Genomic DNA, 21,637 nt, shown 5'->3' on the forward strand with positions numbered 1-21,637 from the left:
AGGAGTAAATAACAGCATTTCCATATATCCCCACAAATAACTGTAGTGGTTTACTTGTTACAATGTTTCTCAATGATTTGAGCAACAGATACTAGGTAATAATAGGCTAGGTATTTCTCCAGAGAAACCAAACCAGTCATTCCTGACCTTGCCCATTATCCTCTGGATATATGGGTTATATTTCTCTCAATGAGTGTTGGTTCAAATATTCATTGTCACTGGTTGTTTTAGTCTTTAAATTGTGTCCGATTCTTTTGCAACCTCCTGGACTTAGGCTCCTCTGTCCATGGGATTCTCCAGGCAAGAATACTGGAGTAGGTTGCCATTTCCTTCTCCAGGGGATCTTCCACCCCAGGGATTGAACCCAGGTCTCCTGCATTGGCAGGTGGATTCTTTACCACTGAGCCACCAGGGAAGCTATGTACAGACTATAAACGAGTTTTGAATGGGTATTTGAATACAGAAATCTATACAGGGTTTAAGTGTAAATTTTTTCTGTAAAGGATAGTAGACTCAGCTTTGTAAGCCACGTGGTGTCTGTTGGAATTACTCTGATAAAACTTTTCTTGCGGCGTGAAGTTAGCCACAGACACAAGAATGAGCATGGATGTGTTCCTAAAATACTGCATGTGCAATAGCAGGCGGCAGTTACTACATTTGCAGCCTGCTTCTGCACATACAGTATTTTGCTCGTGGGCCATAGTTTGCTGACCCCTGGTATAAAATAAAGCAAATTTCTTGTCAAAACATGCATGTGAGGAACTGTAGTCTCATTCTACAAACTTTGATGCATTTTAAAAAATATTTTTTAGAACAGCTTTACCTTTCTGACTAGCTGTCGCCTGAAACTTGGATCAGTTTCTTGATGAGATGAAAGAAGAACTTCTGGTGAAGTGCCTCTATTTTGAGAGATTTGTCCAGGATTACTTCTTTCAATCAAATGAAGCAGTTCCATCTGCCTTCTTACCTTTTTTTCTTCTCTCAGCTTTTGAAGTTGTTTAGGGTACTTTTCTGACGCGGGAATATACCTTCTGAGTGGCTTATTTATGTTCCAGTCAGGCCTTTTAGGACACTTCTTCATATGTTTTGTTTGCTTCTCTCTTCTTGTGATCTGATTACACTGGTCATTATACCAACTGTTTTCTTTTTCTAAGTTGGCTCCTTTAATCTGACTTACTAGTTCTTGCTTGTTATTCTTAGTGTTAAACTGTTCATTAAATTCTGCAGCAATCTCAGGGGATGAACAATTTATAATTTCCCTCTCTGACACCGATCCACAGCGTGATTCTGTATTGGTAAATACTCCTATATTTAAGTCATCTAAAAAAAAGGTTCAGGTGATTAATTTTTCTTAAAATTGTGGTAAAATATACATAATGCAAAACTTACCCATCTTAACCATCTTTTCAAAGGTATTAAAATTTCCCTCAAAAACTTTGTTTTGAAAATAAATTCCAAAGTTGTTGTAAAGCAGGGAGTTCAGCTCAGTGCTCCGTATTGACCTAGAGGGGTGGGATGGGGGAGGTGGGAAGAAGACGCAAGAGGGAGGAGATACCTACATACATATGGCCCTTTCACCTTGTACAGCAGAGACTAATGCAACATTGTAAAGCAATTATATTCCAACAAAGAAAAACCTCTATACCCACTAAACAACTCCTTCCCCCTTCTGGTGGCAACCACCATCCTACCTTGTATGATTCTGACCACTATAAACACAAGTAGAATCTAAGGTATTGGTCTTTTTGTGACTTATTTCAGTTAGCATAATGTCCTCAAGGTTCATCCAAGCTGTAGCATATGTCAGCATTTCCTCCTTTTTAAAGTGTGAGTAATACACCATTGTGTGTGTGTCTGTAGACACATACCCCAAAGGATTCCATTGTGTATATACCACATTTTTATTCATTCATCTGTCAGGGGACAGCTATTCAAGACCTCACTTTTTGTAGCTGTTCTGGGTATACGCCCATAAGTGGGACTGCTGGACCATACAGTAATTGTACTTTAAATCTTCTGAGGCAGTGTCACAGTTTGCCATAGCAGCTGAACCATTTTACATTCCCACCAATAAGGCACAAGTGTTCTAGTTTTCCTAAATCTTTCATTAAACCCTTTTTAAGTGCACAATTCAGTGGTACCAAGCACACCCATGAGGCCACACAATTCCAGAACCAATCAACACCTCCCGCAGAAACCCTGCACCCACTGCAGTAACTCCCCATTCCACCTCCTTCCCAAACCCCAGCAACCTCACTCTACTATCCATACGTGAATTTGTTCATGAACCCCAGATTCCTTATACCAGTGAAACTATTAATATACAGTATTTGTGCCTCCATGCACAACTGCCCCCTCCCCTCAACTCCAGCTTATTTCATTCAGCATAAGGCCTTTAAGGGTCATTCAACTTGGAGCACATATCAGAATCTTAGATGATTCATTCTTACCATCACATAATAGAGATCACTTTTTAAACCCAACTTCCAAAAAAGATTTGTCCTGGTTTTCACTTAGAAATGCAAGATTATAATTTTTAGGGAAATGTTGATTGCTCCTGATAGTGCATTTCATGTATTTGTTTTAATGTTTCATGTACCATCATGCTCTGCCAGCAGACTATCCCTGAATTGCATATAACCTTTCACTTTTTTCCATTTTGAAAACAAGAAAAGTTCACCATTGGGAAAAAAGACATCTGAAATTTCCTTACAACTTATATAATGTTCATGACTATACATATGCTCTACTGTCACAACAGCTGGTAGCCTCAAAATTACAAAGGCTATTTTTCCACATATGATTGAAATTTTAAATTCACAAGTAGCTAAGCAAAGGAGGTCTGGATTGCCCATTAAAAAAAAAAAAAAAAGTCCACCTATTAATCTAAATGTGTTATTCCAGGCTAGAGCTGCCCCAGGCCTAATCCCTACTAGTAAGGCTGCCCAGCCCACATCCTCATACTGGATATTGTTTGCCATTTTAGACCCATTTATACCCTTCTCTCCCCTGCTCTCAGGCTGATGGGTAAGAACCTTATCAGTGGTTTTCTGGATCCTTGGGCTTCTGTTTTTATCAAGAGTGTTCATATGTAGATTACAGGAAGGGAAAAGACAATTCAGGGTATTTATTCCACTGTCTCAGTCCCTATGAGCTAACCTCAGGCTGACTACCTTTCCCAAAGGTCACAGTTCCCCTCAAAGTTACCTCTATCCAACGCTTGTCTTCTAGATTCCAATACTCAGTTGCTACTAGCACCAAAGCACTACTGCTATATCCCCGCACACCCACTCCTTTGAAAATAATCCCTTTCTAAATAAGTCATCTTTAATTACTCTACTGATATTTGAGGACCCTGATGGATTACATTCCCTCAGAGTCACCCAGTGATGATATACATAATTTCACGGTCTTAAAAACTTAATTTGACTTTAGTTGATGTGTAGGATTTATATAACTTTGTTATTACTCTGGACATAGAGAAGGGACCAAACTAGATTTCACACTAAGAGCTAACTATAAAAAAAATACCAAGGGCTCATGAGCAGAATGATTTCAGATAACTAAGCAGGTTGCTTTAACCCTCTCTTCCTTTTTCAAATTCCTTTCTACTTTCCTGTCATAGGATGTGGGTAATCTCGTTATACTGAAGAAAGATCTAAGATTAACTGGCAGAAAATAGTGTTATGTAGAGAATGGATTTCTGTAAGACAGTACCAGCCAACTCCTATTTCCAGAGGAATATTATCCCCTACTTAATGGCAAGGCAAATTGTTTTTTGTCTTAAGTTACCAAGACCACAAATACCTGATAGCAGGGTCTACTGGTAATTAGTTTAAAGAGTGAAGGGCTCTAGTTCAAGGTGGTGACCTATGAAGATACTGAACTCACCTCCGATGGACACACTCAACCTACACATACATATGGAACAAGTTCCTCTTAAAAAACCTAAAAAACTGGCTGGGCGACCCCTACATACTGGGCAAGTGAGAAAGCCCCACTATCCAAGCAGGTGTGAGAGGCTGAGCCACCATCGAGCTATAAACCCTGTCTCTGTGCTACAACCCACAATTGGGAGGGAACTCAAGACTCAGGAGCTTTCCTCCAAGGAGCGAAGGGTTTGAACCCCACATTGAGCATCCCCACTTTTAAGATCTGCACAGAATAGATAAATGCCCCAAAACATCTAACATGAAAACCAAAACGACTCAAAGCTACAGCAGAAGGGAAAAAGAGCTCTTCAAGGGTCACCTACTCCCGGGCCCAGTGCAGAGGCAGCCAATCACACCGATACGAAGGAAGCTCATTTAAAATTAGGTTGAAAAAAAAATTAGTTGAAGCGTTGCCCCAAGGGGTAGGCATGTAACAACACATCTACGGGCTTGCTGGAATTCTCTCTCTCACAGTGGGGGTGTGGAAAGAGGCTAGTGGGCATCACCTTTTATTTTAAAAAAAGAACCACCACCACTAGGCCTGTTATTTCCACCTTGCTGCCCCTGCCCTGTCACACTCCGGAGCTTCCAGGGGAGTGGCGGGAGGCATCTTAGCACTCTCCCTCCCCCTTATTCTAGCTGGTGCCCGCCATCTTCACCCTCTCCCTTTACCCCAGGCCAGAGAGCCAGTATCTCCCGGCAGGGAACTTCTGCGAGCACCTGGTGCCCTGGTTTCTGCAGCTGTTGCCCAGTGGCTGCCCCCTGACAGACTGGCTCTGGAGGCCAGGGTCCCATGGCCTTATTCTTGGGTCCCATGAAACTGTAACAATCAGAGAAATAGCTCTTGACAGAGTATCAACCCCAAGGACACTGCATAAGCAGCAGGCTAAAACAAACCACCAGTCTTTCTGAAAAAGATCCCTACTTGCTTTTCCAAAAGGTTTAGCCTGAAGGAAAGGCTTGAGTTTGGCACACATCGAGGGGCCTATGGATAAGCTCTCAGGGAATGGAGGTCATTAGATGTAACCTTTGCATTTTTCCTCTGCCTTACGCCAGCAAGGCAGTGTTTCCCCAGAAGTTTATAGGCTTGTATGGTGTCCCAAGTTTTGCAGGTGCCGCTAGGGGACACCCTACAACACCTGGTCCCAGTGGCCAAGGGCTTCTGCTTGCAGGTCCCACAGGACTCTAACCAATGGGGCGTGTGTTCCAGGTCTCATGAGACCAAAACAGTTGAAGAGACAATTACTGGCAGGTTGCCAACCACAGAGCACCGGACAAACAAAGCTGAAACACACACTCTCATCTTTCCATGAGAAAGGTCTAGCGGCAGGCCTCAGGTCTGCATACACCCAGTCCTGCTGCGTTTCTCAGAGCAACCCATCTCACAGTCACCTCTGCTTCACTGCAGCCTGCTGCTATCTCCCAGAAAAGAGCTTTACACTTGTTTGGAGCCCCAGTCTGTGCCACTGACAGTATAAACATCACGGTATATACCTGAAACTAATGTTATGCATCAGTTATATCTCAATTTTACATTTTAAAATAAAAAGTTACTGGAAGTTATTTTTTTTTAATTACTTTAAAAAAGACATTTCCTGGACATATAGGTGGAGGGCTGAAAAGGATTCACAGTAAGCCTATGATAATGACACCCAACATGGGTATTACTTAATTACTTATGTAAAAATTTAAAAGAAGCACATGAAAAGATGCTTAATGTCAGCAGTCATGATGAGAGAGCACTTTACAACCATGAGAATTAGTACGAGTGAGGCTATAAAGAAATTGGAACCTTCATACATCACTGGTGGGAATGTAAAATGGTATGGCTGCTTTGGAAGACAGTTTAGTAGTTCTTCAAAACTTTAAACATACAGTTACTCCACGACTTTGCAATGCTACTCTTCTCCCCCAAGAGACTGAAAATCTATGTCTACGTAAAAATTTGTACAGTAATGCTCACAGCAGCATTATTTCTAATAGCCAAAAAGTGGAATTAAATGGAGGAACAAAAACAAAATATGGTGGTATATGCATAAAATGGAAAACTGTTCAGTGATAAATAGGATGAAGCCTTACTGTCATATGTTACAATAGAGATGAACCTTAAAACATGCTAAGTGAAAGAATCCAGACAGAAAAGATTTCAATCATATGGAATGTCCAGAATAGACAAATCTAGAGACAGAAAGTAGTCTGGTGGTTGCCCAGGAATAGAGAGGAAGGAGGAAATGGAAAATGACTGTTGATGGGTACAGAGTTTCTTTTTGGAGTGGTAAAAATGTTCTAAAAAATAACTATGGTGATGGCTGTACAACTCTGAATATAAAAACTGAATTGTATCCTTTAAAAAACACTGAACTGTATCCTTTAAAGGGGTTAATTTAATGCTATGTAAATTATATCTTAATAAAGGTGCTATAGTGAAATTAAAAACCAAGAGATATCTTCATTTTCTCTTACTTGAAAACCTTAAATTCCTTTAAATTTTAAACTTTAATTTAATTTTAAACTTTAAATTAATTTAACTTAATTTTAATTGTGATTTTAAGTAAACTTTAAGCCAAATCACAATTTATCAACCAATACCTGTCTGCACACCAGTGTCCTTCCTGGGAGAGGTTGCAGAGTTGATATATGTATTCATTTTACCACTCACTTTATCCAAGCCATGTCTTGAGTTTCCAGTGTTGTTAGTAGAGGCGTTATATTCCACTTGTATTGTATCAACTGGCAAGAGAAGTAAGTTTTCTGATAAAATGATACAGCAGCAAGTAAATGCATATAAGACTTTTAGTTTAATCAAGTAGTGTAAACACTGCAATAAAAATTTAGAAGGGCTAAAGTTTTATCAGCATTTTTGTCCCTTACTGAACTTAGGGAGATTACTTAATGGACAACTCTGTACAAATGGGTACAAAAGTATACATTTTACCTATTGTGAGGGAAATGTTAAGAAAATATATGTGAAAAGATACTGAAAAGTTCAGCATTATTTAGTTCTACTCTTAACGCAATTTCCCAAGTAAGCATTATAAAATTACATTAGTTCAAAGTCTGAAATTCCTTAAAAAGTATTTAGTTAACAAGTGTTTAAAGGTATTAAAAAGAGGCAATTATTCTCAATCTTAAAAAAATACTATATAAATAAAATTCTAGTTGTGCTTACTGCCTAGATTTTGAATCAACCTAGAAGTGTCATGTCCCTTTTGAGCCAATTCTCGGATTCTCTGTTCTTGTTTCAGTCTCTGTGCCAGCTCCTGCGCTCTCTGCATCGTCTGGAACAGCTTATTCGTCTGCAGAGTCATCATTTCCTATCAATGTTGAAGTGCACAAAGTTATAAGTACAATTATCAAACATGTACAGACGTGACTATTCTCTCTCAGTAATAATAATTTTCTAAGTTCCTACTATATGCCAGGCACTATTCAAGAAACTGAGTAGCGCAGCCAACAGAACAAAGTTCCTTCCTTTTTGGAGCTCATATTTTAGTATCTTTTTCTACAGCTGATTAGACCACAAACACAAAAACTCTTTCACCCACTCAAGATTATACTAATAAAGTTTCCAAAGCTTCTAAAACCAATGGTCAACTACATAATTTTATTAAGGTAAAAGAAAACTAGAGAGGCCAGAAAGTTTTGAGTTTCCGAGACAGCAAAAGAGACACTGATGTATAGATCAGTCTTATGGACTCTGTGGGAGAGGGAGAGGGAGGGGAGATTTGGGAGAATGGCACTGAAACATGTATAATATCATGTATGAAACGAGTCGCCAGTCCAGGTTCGATGCACGATACTGGATGCTTGGGGCTGGTGCACTGGGAGGACCCAGAGGGAGGGTATGGGGAGGGAGGAGGGAGGAGGGTTCAGGATGGGGAACACAGGTATACCTGTGGCGGATTCATTTCGATATTTGGCAAAACTAATACAATATTGTAAAGTTTAAAAATAAAATAAAATTTAAAAAAAAAGAAAAAAATCACAAACTTTTTTGCCAACCCACTAGATAATTAAGAACTAATACTCAAGATTTATGGTCATTTTTTATAATTCAAGCAAATGACATTCTTTTTTCATGTACGTAGTTATTTCATAGATGTAGTTGGCTCAGAATATTCTATGTATCCAAATCGGAAACTAAACCATTTGTACATTCATCAGCTAATTCTGAAGCAAAGGTTGCAAGCGGGAACTGGCAAGTAAAGGCGAGCTCTCGACGCCACCACGCTGCCTCCAAGCTCCAGGGCAAGTGCTGTGTTGTCTCTTCTGTAAATTTCATGAACCTTTGGCGATCAAACGTCACTGTATAATCTGCTCTTTGTCAGGTCCACTCAAACACAGCGCTTGGTATCACCATACCTATGCAGTCTGTACCACTTGCTACAGAGGTTCTTCTACTCTTTTTAACAGATCTTTAATTAGCACAGAGGAATCCTCTAACATAGCAACAGAATCTATGATCAATCCCAGCCAGTCATTCTGCAAGTAAATGCTCCTGTTCACAAATGAATACAGACAGAAAGCCCAATCATTTCTCTTAACATATCTAGAAATGTATTAATAATCATTGCTTAGGAAACACTTCAAAATTAAGCATATGGAAAATTTTTGTTTTATGTTGTAATAACTCATCTTGACCTCCCCTCTCCTCAGAGAAAAAAAAATAGCATCTGTGAAAAAATCTTTTGAAAAAATAACAGCTCCAGCTTTCTTCCTACTTACAAAACCTTTACACAAAGCTTTAATGCTTCTGTATACAGCTTCACTATTTCAAAATACATGCAAATATTCTGTTTATTTTTTCTTTAAAAACAAACCCACTTTTACTTTAAAATGTCACAGTTAGGATACAGATAACCTACTTCCTTTTGTTTTTGCTTAAGTATGTCTTCTTCATACTGTTTCTGCATCTCTTCTCGTTCCCGGGCTAGGCGACGCTCCTCCTCTTGTTCCTCCTTCTTTCTCTGCTCTTCTTCGAGCTGCTTTTTCTTGCGCTTCTCTTCTACCTGAGCAGTGATAGCTTTCTAACTCATAAACAGTAAGATAAATCACTGTCATAAATTTAAAAAATTCACACAGCATTTTTCTGGTGTTTCAAAACGTTCATCAAATATAGAGAAGGTAGTATGTACATGAGTTAAGTTAGAATGTCAAGTTAAATTAGAATGTCAGGTTTTCCCCATCTCCCACCTGTCAAGTTCTACGTGCCTTTTCTTTAACCCCAGGAGGGCTCTTAGAAGAACCAAGAGAAAACCAACTGAGGAAAGAATCTCAGTGTTTAACATAGTGCCTGGTAAAAAGAGCAGATGCTCCATAAATGTCTGTTCACTTAATTGACTATTAGCTACATGAACTAAGCCAAATCTTCACACAGTAGACATTTTAAAGAATTATTAGACATTCAAGTCCCTTTAGTATTAGACTAAAATTAGGGTAGAATTTTAATCTTAGTTTCCTTTCTTATATTATCTGCTAGATTTCTTAATCATAATTTTACCTCAATCCTTTATATATATTTCCCTTTCAAAGACCTAATTCTCACCCTGAACAGAATTCAGAAGAACTGGAGGGAAAAACAAAAAAACAACTCAATACTAACTTAAACAGATTCAGTATCATTTCAGATACACAACCTATACATTAGAGACCTTCTCTCTTGGAAGGCAGGTGGTTGTAGCATGTGATACGACCTAGTTCTCCAAATGAGCATGATTCTAACATAACGCCAGTTGGGGTAGAAATTAGATGTAATCACAGGATTGTACAGGCTTGTGCTATAAATTTATAGCAAAATTTTAATTTCCATTCACTTAGGTATCTAGGCCACGACTACTAACTATTAAGGCAAAGAACAACATGTTACAATGCAATACCTGATGTTCTAACTGCTTTTGTCGCCTCCTGTCTCGTTCCTCAATCTGAGCTGGGTCCAAAAGAGCAGTCATAGAACGGAGAAAGCTGCCAAGAGAGACATATTAGCTACTTAAAACCCACAAAGGTGGGTTTAACAAACTACTAACTCATTTTTGTTTGAAATACATCATTTCTACTTTTTTTTTTTTTTTGATAGGCAAGAAGTAGATTAATATAGGACAGCTGAAAGAGATGCAAGTGGGAAGGCAAGGGAGCTCTACCGAGTCATTTCTACTATAAATAAAAATAGGAAACTGAAAACAATTAAGATATAAACAAACAACAGCCCTAAAAAAAAGCACACAGACTTTCTTAAACATCAATAAATACTGAAGAATGAACTTACTTCGTTTTCTGAATGTTTGCCACAGCCGTATCTCTAAAAGGTTTCACTGTATGTTCCTCCTCTGAAGGTTCAATCTGGCTTCCAACTGTAGGTGTATAAAGACTGCTGATATCAGCCAGCTCCTGAGTGTCCGGAGAGACACAGAAGTACTCTGGTTGTTTTTGCACTGACTGAGAAGATAGTCGAGACTGAGAACCAGGATAGTTCTTTAAGGAATCAAAATGCATCGCCCATCTGTCACGTTCCTCAGCCTAATCAAGACAAACAAGAACTGCTAAGAACTTTAATAACTCTTCTTACATTTAAAATCCCACATGACAAATAACACAATTTCTAAGAGTCACCACACAGCAAAACAAGCATCATGAAAATTAACAAAATCGCATTCTGTATTGATTCCACATACGTTGAGACAGCTAAGCTTAGAGAATATGAAAAACTCAAAGAATTAGGAAATGTCTAACAAGTTACAAGAAACTAAGCAAAATCGCACTTACTAAATTCATTCAAAAAAGGTTCACAAGAGCAAATGTGGAAAAATTTAAATATTCCAGTCTTGTCATGCAGTTTTAGGATACTTTTAAGTTTATGATTAAAGATGTTTAATTTTTTTTCCCCTGTGTACCCATGAAACTTTATAAGTTACCATTGAGGATATAATTTTCTCCTCTGCTTTTTTTTGCCGGTCATCTTCTATTTGCTTGTTCAACTCTTCAATCCATTTTCGCTGCTGTTCTTGTTTCACAGCACTGAAAGGCTGCTCCAGCAGTACTGCTTCCTAAACAACAGTCACCAATACCATTAAAAGTTTACATTTCTTTTCCTAATCACTTTATCTTTTACAAATCTTTCCGAAGAATTTATGTAGATTTAATGTGGTAATATATTTATTTCTAAGAGATGCAATAATTTTAAACAAAAAAACTCAAGTATACAAGGAGCCCTCATAGTCAACAAGAGTCTGAAATGCAGTGAAGTGAAGTGGCTCAGTCATGTCTGACTCTTTGTGACCCCACAGACTGTAGTCTACCAGGCTCCTCAGTCCATGGAATTTCCCAGGCAAGAGTACTGGAGTGGGTTGCTGTTTCCTTCTCCAGGGGATCTTCCCAATCCAGGGATTGAACCCAGGTATCCCGCATTGCAGGCAGATGCATTACCATCTGAGCCACCAGGGGGACAGTACTTGGGTGCAATCTCAAAAGGGAGAGGGTGGGGAGATTTGGGAGAATAGCATTGAAACATGTATAATATCATGTATGAAACGAGTCGCCAGTCCAGGTTCGATGCACGATACTGGATGCTTGGGGCTGGTGCACTGGGACGACCCAGAGGGAGGGTAGGGGAGGGAGGAGGGTGGAGGGTTCAGGATGGGGAACGTGGGTCTACCTGTGGCGGATTCATTTCAATATTTGGCAAAACTAATACAATATTGTCAAGTTTAAAAATAAAATAAAATTTTAAAAATAATAATAATAAAAAATAACAATATATATATGCAGAGAAAAATTAAGCAAATATTAAATAAAGTTTATTAAAATTAAAAAAAGAACAGAATAATCTCAGTTCGTTTCCAAGGCAAATCATTCAACATCATAGTAATCCAAGTCTGCCTCAACCACTGATGCTGAAGAAGCTAAAGTTGACCAAATCTATGAAGACCTCTAACACCTTCTAGAACTAATACCAAAAACAGATGTCCTTTTCATCATAGGGGACTGGAATGCAAAAGCAGGAAGAGATACCTGGAATAAAGGCAAGTTTGGCCTTGGAGTACAAAATAAAGCACAGCAAAGGCTAATAGAATTTTGTCAAGGAACACGCTGGTCATAGCAAACATCCTTTTTCAACAACAGAAGAGAAGACTCTACACGTGGACATCACCAAGTTAAAATCAGAATGATTATGTTCTTTGCAGCCGAAGAGAGAAGCTTTATATAGACAGCAAAAACAAGACCCGGAGCTGACTGTGGCTCATTCCATTAGCTCCTTTGCAAAATTCAGGCTCAAATTGAAGAAAGTAGGGAAAATCACTATGCTATTCAGGTATGACCTAAATCAAATCCCTTATGATTACACAGTGGAAGTGAGGAATAGATTCAAGGGATTAGATCTGTTAGACAGAATGCCTGAAGAACTGTGGATGGAGGTTCATAACACTGTACAGAAGGAAATAATCAAAACCATCGCAAAGGAAAAGAAACACAAGAAGGCAAAGTGCCTGTTTGAGGAGGATTTACAAATACCTGAGGAAAAAAGAGAAGTGAAAGGCCAAGGAGAAAGAGAAAATTATATCCAACTGAATGCAGAGTCCCAGAGAATAGGAAGGAGTGATAAGAAGGCCTTCTAAAATGAACAATGGAAAAGAAATGGAGGAAAACAATGGAATGGGAAAGACTAGAGATAACTTCAAGAAAGTTGGCGATATCAAGGGTACATTTCGTGCAAGGATGGGCATGATAAAGGACAAAAATGGTATGGACCTAAAAGAAGGAGAAGAGATTAAGAAGAGGTGGCAACTATACAAGAAAGGTCTTAATGACCCAGATAACCACGATGGTACGGTCACTCACCTAGAACAGGACATTCTGCAATGTAAAGTCAAGTGATCCTTAGGAAGCATTACTATGAACAAAGCTAAAGGAAGTGATGGAATTCTAGCTGAGCTACTGTAAATCCTAGAAAATGATACTGTTATAGTGTTCTACTCGGTATGTCGGCAAATTTGGAAAACTCAGTAGTGGTCAAAGGGTTGGAAAAGGTCAGCTTTGATTCCAATTCCAAAGAAAGGCAATGCCAAAGAATGTTCAAACTACTGTACAACTATGCTCATTTCACCTACTAGCAAGGTTATGCTCAAAATCTTTCAAGCTAGAGAAATTCCAGAAGTACAAGCTGGGTTTTGAAGAGCAGAGGAACCAGAGATCAAATTGCCAACATTTGCAGGATCATGGAGAAAGCAAGAGAATTCCAGAAAAATATCTACTTCTGTTTCATCAACTACACTAAAGCTTTTGTGTGGATCACAGCAAACTATAGAAAATCATCAGAGATGGGAGTACCAGACCACCTTACCTGTATTCTGAGAAACCTGTATGCAGGTCAAGACACAAGAGTTAGAACCAGACATGGACAACAGACCGGCCCAACACGGAAAAGGAGTGTGTCAAGGCTGTACTGTCACCCTGCTTGTTTAACTTCTAGGCAGAATACATCATGCAAAATGCCAGGCTGGATGAATCACTAGCTGGAATAAAGATATGCAGATGATACTACAATAACGGCAGAAAGTGAAGAGAAACTAAGGAGCCTCTTGATGAGGGTCAAAGAGGTGAGTGAAAAAACTGGCTTGAAACTCATCATTAAAAAAACTAACATTATGGCATCCAGTTCTATCACTTCGTGGCAAATAGGGAAAAAGTGGAAACAGTGGCAGATTTTATTTTCTTGGGCTCCAAAATCACTGCAGACATTGACCACAGCCATAAAATTAAAAAGAAGCTTACTCCTTGGAAGAAAAGTTATGACAAAACCTAGAGAGTGTATTAACACAGAGACATCACTTTGCTGAAAAGGTCCATATAGTCAAAGCTATGGTTTTTCCAGTAGTCATGTACGGATGTGAGAACTGGACCATAAAGAAGGCTGAGCGCCAGAGAACTGATGCTATCCTATTGTGCTGAAGAAGACCCCTGAGTCTGCAAGGAGATCAAACCAGTTGATCTTAAAAGATATCAATCCTCAATATTCATTGGAAGAACCATCGCTAAAGCTGAAGTTCCAATACTCTGGCCATCTGATGCCAAGAGCCGATGCACTGCAAAAGATCCTGATGCTGGGAAAGAGTGAAGGCAAACAGAAAAGAGGGAAACAGAGGTTAAGATAGTTAGTTATTATCACCAATTCAATGGACATGAATTTGAGCAAACTCCAAGAGATAGTAGAGGACAGAGGAATCTGGTATGCTACAGTCCATGGAGTTGCTGAGTTGGACATGACTTAGCAACTAAAAAGCAATACAAGTCAATTTTTCAGAATGATATTTTTAACACATACTAGCAGAAGCATATAACTAACAGTAAAGAAATGAAATTTTCTAATGAAAATTCTAAATTTCTAATGAAAATAGGAAATTCTCCAAAACAACTACAGATTTTAAAATTTCTAGCCTAATATAGTCTCATTTACTTTGAAAGGAAATTACTAATATTCTGAATAAATGACTACTGTTTACATCTGGCTTCAGAATACAAAAACACTGCTTTTGGACCAAGAGTCAGGAGGATATAACAGAGCCAGCTGCTTTCTCTTTTGAATCATGTCTCTCAGTGTATTTTCCCCCCCATTTCTGCTGTGACAGCTCTATCAAGATCTATGATACTTCAATAAGAAAAATACACTGTGTCCAGAATAAGTCCCTGAATTTTATGAAAAAACATAAACAAAAAACAGCAGCATAAACGTTTACTGTTGTTCTAACCTAGGAGAGTTTACTATGCTTTAACAAATAAGAAAAGGATATATTCTACTCAAAGTGTCTTGAAAGGCAAGTTATGCAATGAAACATTCTGTTACATGACATAACTTTAAAAACAGTTTGACAGAATAAGGTAATAGAGATATACCTTACAATATTACTTTCTGTCCATAGTTTCATCAGAAATAATGGCAAAGCTCAAAGTTTACAACCAAGTGCCTTGATCAAAGGGAATACTTAAACAAAAAGGAAAAATCTTAGTATCTCAGATGCTCCCACACATTTTTAAACAGAAAAAAATCATCCATTTAAGTCTAAAAAAACTACTCAAAAGGAGCTTTATCTTCAGGTAAGTGATTTAACGATTCTATTTTTAGAAATGTTATTTTAGAGATCAAACTGGGGGTTGGGGGAAGGACCCTTTGAACTCTTTAAAAAATTCACAGGGTGGTCCAGTGGTTAGGACTCCATGCTTTCATTGCCAAGGGAGCAGGTTCAATCCCCGGTCAGGGAACTAAGATCCCACAAGCACAGCAAAGTGGCCAAGAAAACAAAAACAAAACAAAAAAATTCACAGCAAATGGCATGAATCATCACAGAATCCTATAATCTGTTTCTTAAGTCTGATGTAACTAGATCTGATTTCAAATTTTGGTGAAGTCTCAAATTATTCAAAAATAAGACACAAGTCAAAATACCTTTGAAAATTCTTAAAATCCTCACTAAGTGTTTCATATATATGTCTTCTATTTACAAGCCTGTAGAAGATTTAATCATCAGTTCTTCTAATTCAGTCTTCAATGTCTTACTCAAGGATGTCTTACAAAGCCATTACCATTCACTTGCTTCCCAACTAATTAAGTCATTTCACTTCTTCAATTGAGTAGAAAACTCTTTATTACTTTCTTGTTTGCAACTTTTCCCCAGTGCGCATTCAGGTAGAAGAATGAAAGATAAACCTGGGGAATGGGAGAGGTGGTAGGTAAATGCAGTCTTTTTTTTTTTTATATAGTTATGGCTGCACTGAGTCTTTGCTGCTGCATGCAGGCTTTCTCTAGTTATGGCAAGTGCGGCCTACTCTCCGTTGTGGTACACAGGCTTCTCATTGCAGTGGCTTCTCTTGTTGCAGAGCATGGGCTCTGAGCACACAGGCTTCAGTAATTATGGCCTACAGGCTTAGCTGCTTTGCGGCACGTGAAATCTACCCAGACCAGGGATCAAACCCCTGTCTCCTGCACTGGCAGGCAGATTCTTAACCACTAGACCAAAAGAGAGGTCCTCAAGTCTCACAATTACTGAGCTCATTTTAGTTGAAATTGAGTAAGGCTGCTGCTGAGTCGCTTCAGTTGTGTCCGACTCTGTGCGACCCCATAGACGGCAGCCCACCAGGCTCCCCCATCCCTGGGATTCTCCAGGCAAGAACACTGGAGTGGGTTGCCATTGCCTTCTCCAATGCATGAAAGTGAAAAGTGAAAGTGAAGTCGCTTAGTCATGTCTGACTCTTCGCGACGCCATGGACTGCAGCCCACCAGGCTCCTCCGTCCATGGGATTTTCCAGGCAAGAGTACTGGAGTGGGGTGCCATTGCCTTCTCCGATTGAGTAAGGCAGATAAATGTAAAATACAATACACACTGTGTAACAAATGTGTTATGATTATCTAGCACCTCCCTTCCATTAATTCTTCCATATATCTAAGGAAAGAAACTTCTTTTTCTAGGCTTATCCACTTTTTCAATTTCTCTCCTTCACATTAATGACCTGAGATTTCCCTTCCTTCCCCTACATAAAAACTCCTTTTTAAAACACCTATTTTGAGCCTATTCTTAACTGACAGCCTTGAATGAAAACTCATTTTCATAGGTACTCAATACACACTTCCTCACAAACAGTTCCTAAAGTAAATTTTTAGCCACCTTCAAGTCATTCTATGTTAGAAAATGTTAGTCTTACTATAATAAATGCTGTATGAATGGCAGGTATATCAGAACTGAAAGTAGTTTCCAAATGGTCACCTAGACACACCCAGTGCTGTTTCATTTAATTCTCTCCTTAAAGCACGTCTGGGAAAGAATAATCAGCGGTGACTTTGCCAAAGGAGTCCTGTTTGTTGTCAGTGCATGATTCCAAGTCCAGATACCAGGAGCCTCTTACTTTAGACACTTCTGTTCACCTACTCATCTTGTCTAATCAGTAGGCATAAAAGGCATTCTTCTGCATGGTGGGTAGTTTCAGGACACTGAGCTAGAAAGAACCAGATCTTCCAAGAGGAAGAGCAGCACAACTAAGAGCTACATACAATCATTTGGGGGGCAGGGCGGGGGCGGGGGGTGGCGGTGGAGCACTTTGAACTTCAAAGTTACTTTCAGTTCAGTTCAGCTCAGTCGCTCGGTCATGTCTGACTCTGTGACCCCATGAATCGCAGCACGCTAGGCCTCCCTGTCCATCACCAACTCCCGGAGTTCACTCAGACTCACGTCCATCGAGTCAGTGATGCCATCCAGCCATCTCATCCTCTGTCATCCCATTCTCCTCCTGCCCCCAATCCCTCCCAGCATCAGGGTCCTTTCCAATGAGTCCACTGTTCGCATGAGGTGGCCAAAGTACTGGAGTTTCAGCTTTAGCATCATTCCTTCCAAAGAAATCCCAGGCTGATCTCCTTGCAGTCCAAGGGACTCTCAAGAGTCTTCTCCAACACCACAGTTCAAAAGCGTCAATTCTTCGGCGCTCAGCCTTCTTCACTGTCCAACTCTCACATCCATACATGACACAGGAAAAACCATAGCCTTGACTAGACGAGCCTTTGTTGGCAAAGTAATGTCTCTGCTTTTGAATATACTATCTAGGTTGGTCATAACTTTCCTTCCAAGGAGTAAGCGTCTTTTAATTTCATGGCTGCAGTCACCATCTACAGTGATTTTGGAGCCCAGAAAAAGTCTGACACAGTTTCCACTGTTTCCCCATCTATTTCCCATGAAGTGATGGGACCGGATGCCATGATCTTCATTTTCTGAATGTTGAGCTTTAAGCCAAATTTTTCACTCTCCACTTTCACTTTCATCGAGAGGCTTTTTAGTTCCTCTTCACTTTCTGCCATAAGGGTGGTGTTATCTGCATATCTGAGGTGATTGATATTTCTCCTGGCAATCTTGATTCCAGCTTGTGCTTCTTCCAGTCCAGCGTTTCTCATGATGTACTCTGCATATAAGTTAAATAAACAGGGTGACAATATACAGCCTTGATGTACTCCTTTTCCTATTTGGAACCAGTCTGTTGTTCCATGTCCAGTTCTAACTGTTGCTTCCTGACCTGCATATAGGTTTCTCAAGAGGCAGGTCAGGTGGTCTGGTATTCCCATCTCTTTCAGAATTTTCCACAGTTTATTGTGATCCATATAGTCAAAGGCTTTGGCATAGTATATAGTTAGAAATGATTAATACTGTATTTTTTTGGCCAAATCACATGTCTTGAAGGATTTTAGTTCCCCAACCAGAGACAGAACCCAGGCACACAGCAGTGAAAATGCTGAGTCTTATTAACTGCTGGACTGCTAGGGAAGTCCCAAAATGATTAATTTTATGTTATGTATATTTTACCACCGAAAAAAGGGTGAAAAATTAGAAGAATATTTTGTTGTCCAACTGCAGAACTACAGTCTGGTGGTAGCAACAGGAAGCTAGCAGAATGATAACCACACTTTCTATCCCATGTTAGAGAGTATGAAAAAATATACTCTTCTTAATAAAAGCCTTCCCAGGGAGGGGTATAGTCATTAGAGAAAGCCAAGGTTTCATGAAAGTGAGGTATTGTCAAAAAGGCTGAGGCTGTAAGTGAAATATTTCTTAGAAACACAAAAAGAAATTTTAAGTTGCAGAGTTGTAAAAGAATGTTTAAGTTGAACAATACAGGAAAGAGAATACAGGACCATTCAACTGGGAAAGGAGGAATAAGATTGAGAATCAAGAGGAGGAGAAAGGAAGATGGTGGGAGGACTAACTTCTAACACCCTCAGGGCTCAGAATGGTCCTGTGCTTTGTAAATTGTAACCTCAGCAAACCTTCATTCAACGCTTGTTACATCAGTCACTGTCCTACACACTTTATATGCATTACCTCCTGTTTTAACTAAACTGGCCTTGATGATTCTGCCTGAAAGTGAATTTCTCAGTTACATGAAGATGTTAACTTAATATTCATTCAAATAAAAGAAATGCTTGTGGCTATGGCTGCAATTTGTGAGACCAACATCTTTCAAGTATTTAAAGGGGGATTTCTTTTTGTTACCCAGTTAGTTCATGTCCCCTCAGTAGTACCTCTCCATTATCTTAACCACATTTATACTAAAATACATTAAAAACTATATTTCAATAGTAAAAATACGCAAACATAATCATACCCTAATCTTCGGTGGTTCAGTTCTAGATTTAGTATATGTTTTCCTTTCTAGTCTTTCTCCCACTCCCAACCCCTATCTCTGACTCCACAGTATAAATAACTTTACTGGTTTTCTAGATTACAAAAGAAAAGACAAACGTTATCATTAAAAAAAAAATGCAAAATCACCTCAAATGGTTAACTCTTTATTTGTATTAATATAGTATGGATTACTCCCGGATAATAGATGACCTAAAAAACCATGCAAAATAAGCAACACATTGACACTTCAACCAACATTTCAGTAATAGAAGTACTTAATATTTTTAGCATTAAAGTTCTTTTCAATCCTAATGTTGAAAAGTAAACAAGCTTGCAACTAATTCTCAACAACTTCATGAATAGTTTTATTTGTAGTTTTTAGTAGTAAAACTTAAAATTGTCATTCAAAACTACAGAATTTTCCAAAATTACTGCCAGCAAGACCAATGGATTGCCTTTTAACAGCTAGTCAAAGTGCTTTGGGGAACACAGAAAAATGTAATTCATATTAATAATTTGAGTAGCCTATAAAATCATTTTATGTAGGGAAGTCAGTCCCACATGAAGCAGAAAAAAGCTGCCATGCAAACAACCTAAACAGATGTATTCTGTAAATCTACCAGTATTGAAAATTTCTATCACCAGAATGATACTTTTAGTTTACTACCTTATTCTCAGAATGCATTTCTTAAATGTAAATTGTTCACTAGGAAGGAAAAAAAGAATAGTTGATAACTTTTTAAAAAAATTTAAGGAGCATACTGTACTCAGTAAAGTTAACAGATAATTTTTTAAAAAAGAGTACTGAGATTCACTTCTTCAAGGAAATACATTATACAGCAATCGATGTGAAAGGGTTTATGTATTTACAATAATGACACTTAGAACTTACCTGTGAGGTCTGACTAGCTCGAGGCAGTGAGGGCCCATCAGCATGGATCACCATTACCTGACTGGGAGACTGTGACAGAATGCTAGAAGAGCAGGCAGAAGTCTAAAAATAAATAGAAAAACAAGGGTACTTTTTTGTCTAATATTAAACACATACTGAATTTAAAGTCCCTGAAGTACTCCCTGAGGGACACACAGTATATACTTCTGTTTGATCAGCAATCACTTATGTTTGACTTGATAACCTTGTAATGGATACCACATGGTCAGTGGTAGAATTTTGTGGTCATGTAAAACATCATGGCCAACAAAGGTCCGTCTAGTCAAAGCTATGATTTTTCTAGTAGTCATGTATGGATGTGAGAGTTGGACTATAAAGAAAGCTGAGCGCCAAAGAAGTGATGCTTTTGAACTGTGGTGTTGGAGAAGACTCTTGAGAGTCCCTTGGACTGCAAGGAGATCCAACCAGTCCATTCTGAAAGAGATCAGCCCTGGGATTTCTTTGGAAGGACTGATGCTGAAGCTGGAACTCCAATACTTTGGCCCTCTAATGCGAAGAACTGACTCACTGGAAAAGACCCTGATGTTGGGAAAGGTTGAAGGCGGGAGGAGAAGGGGATGACAGAGGATGAGATGGTTGGATGGCATCACTGACTCGATAGACATGAGTTTAAGTAAGCTCCAGGAGCTGGTGATGGGACAGGGAAGTCTGGCTCGCTGCAGTCCATGGGGTCGCAAAAAGTCGGACATGACTCAGCTGAACTGAAAACATCATGGAGATCTCTTAGAGGAGCCTCAAGGAGGTGCCAGGAACCTCTATACTCACCTACAATATAGTAGGTTTATATTATAGTATATAGTAAGATTATTTATAGGATACAGAGTAGTTGAGGTCATACTTAAATTCAAAATAACATTTTAAAACATCAAATGTAGCGTGAGTTTTTTAAAAAATGAATAAGCTTCAAAAATAAGCTTTATGATATAAACAAGGCTTAGCACTAAAAAACTGCAGTTAAGGTATCTTACATTCCATAAATGCCTGATTTTGATGCTCTTACCTTAGACTGGTCCACAATTTGAAGTTTTTCCCATTCTATTTTATCACTTTCAGATTTTTTCCATGGATTATTCCATTTTTCAGAAGCTTCTTTTTCTTTCTTCTTTAAAGCAACCTGTTCATCTGTAAATAATGTCCTTTTTTAAAAAATATGTAAAAACTGTAAAAAAAAAATCACGTAAACAAATCATGACCTTCTTAAAGAGTGCAAATGTTTAAGAAGATCTACTCAAAACTGTTTTTGAGGAAGGAGGTTAACTCACAAGACAGAGAGAACTCTAAGATTTATAAAATAAAACATTTAATCAGAAACAAATTTAAGTATGGCATAAATGAATGTAAAATGTTTGTTTTACTATGATTATAAATAAGGAGGAATTTTTCAGAATAACATATTTTATATTATGCTAATTATGTGAGCTTCTATTCTTTGGTAATGTTCATTCAATTATTACTAAGATTCTTAAAGGCTAGAACTGAAGTCAGAAAAACCTGGGTTCAAACTGAAGGTCAACCATTTCCCTGCTGTGTGACTGTGGGAAAACTGATGTTTACTCCTCTAAACCCCCTTTTTCACTTTGCAAAATGAGATTAATAATAGTGCT

The 21,637-nt window shown here is 38.6% G+C and overlaps 1 protein-coding gene across 7 annotated transcripts in view; it reads right to left on the reverse strand.

The window, feature by feature from the left end:
* CCDC66 (coiled-coil domain containing 66) overlaps positions 1 to 21,637 on the reverse strand; it is a 39,669-nt gene that overhangs the window by 2,877 nt on the left and 15,155 nt on the right. For 5 of the 7 annotated variants that reach the window (XM_059879774.1, XM_059879773.1, XM_005222871.5 and 2 more), the window contains 9 exons: positions 21,034 to 21,155; positions 19,974 to 20,075; positions 10,841 to 10,972; positions 10,195 to 10,445; positions 9,809 to 9,893; positions 8,798 to 8,959; positions 7,102 to 7,246; positions 6,522 to 6,662; positions 824 to 1,320 (listed from right to left, as the gene is read on the reverse strand). In XM_059879774.1, the coding sequence (XP_059735757.1) occupies positions 824 to 1,320; positions 6,522 to 6,662; positions 7,102 to 7,246; positions 8,798 to 8,959; positions 9,809 to 9,893; positions 10,195 to 10,445; positions 10,841 to 10,972; positions 19,974 to 20,075; positions 21,034 to 21,155 (1,637 nt within the window). The remainder of the gene's footprint in view (positions 1 to 823; positions 1,321 to 6,521; positions 6,663 to 7,101; positions 7,247 to 8,797; positions 8,960 to 9,808; positions 9,894 to 10,194; positions 10,446 to 10,840; positions 10,973 to 19,973; positions 20,076 to 21,033; positions 21,156 to 21,637) is intronic. The other 2 variants (XM_024982881.2, NM_001192819.2) reach the window with 2 other exon arrangements.

The sequence above is a fragment of the Bos taurus genome, chromosome 22 (genome assembly GCF_002263795.3).
Source record: "Bos taurus isolate L1 Dominette 01449 registration number 42190680 breed Hereford chromosome 22, ARS-UCD2.0, whole genome shotgun sequence".
Lineage (NCBI taxonomy): Eukaryota > Metazoa > Chordata > Mammalia > Artiodactyla > Bovidae > Bos > Bos taurus.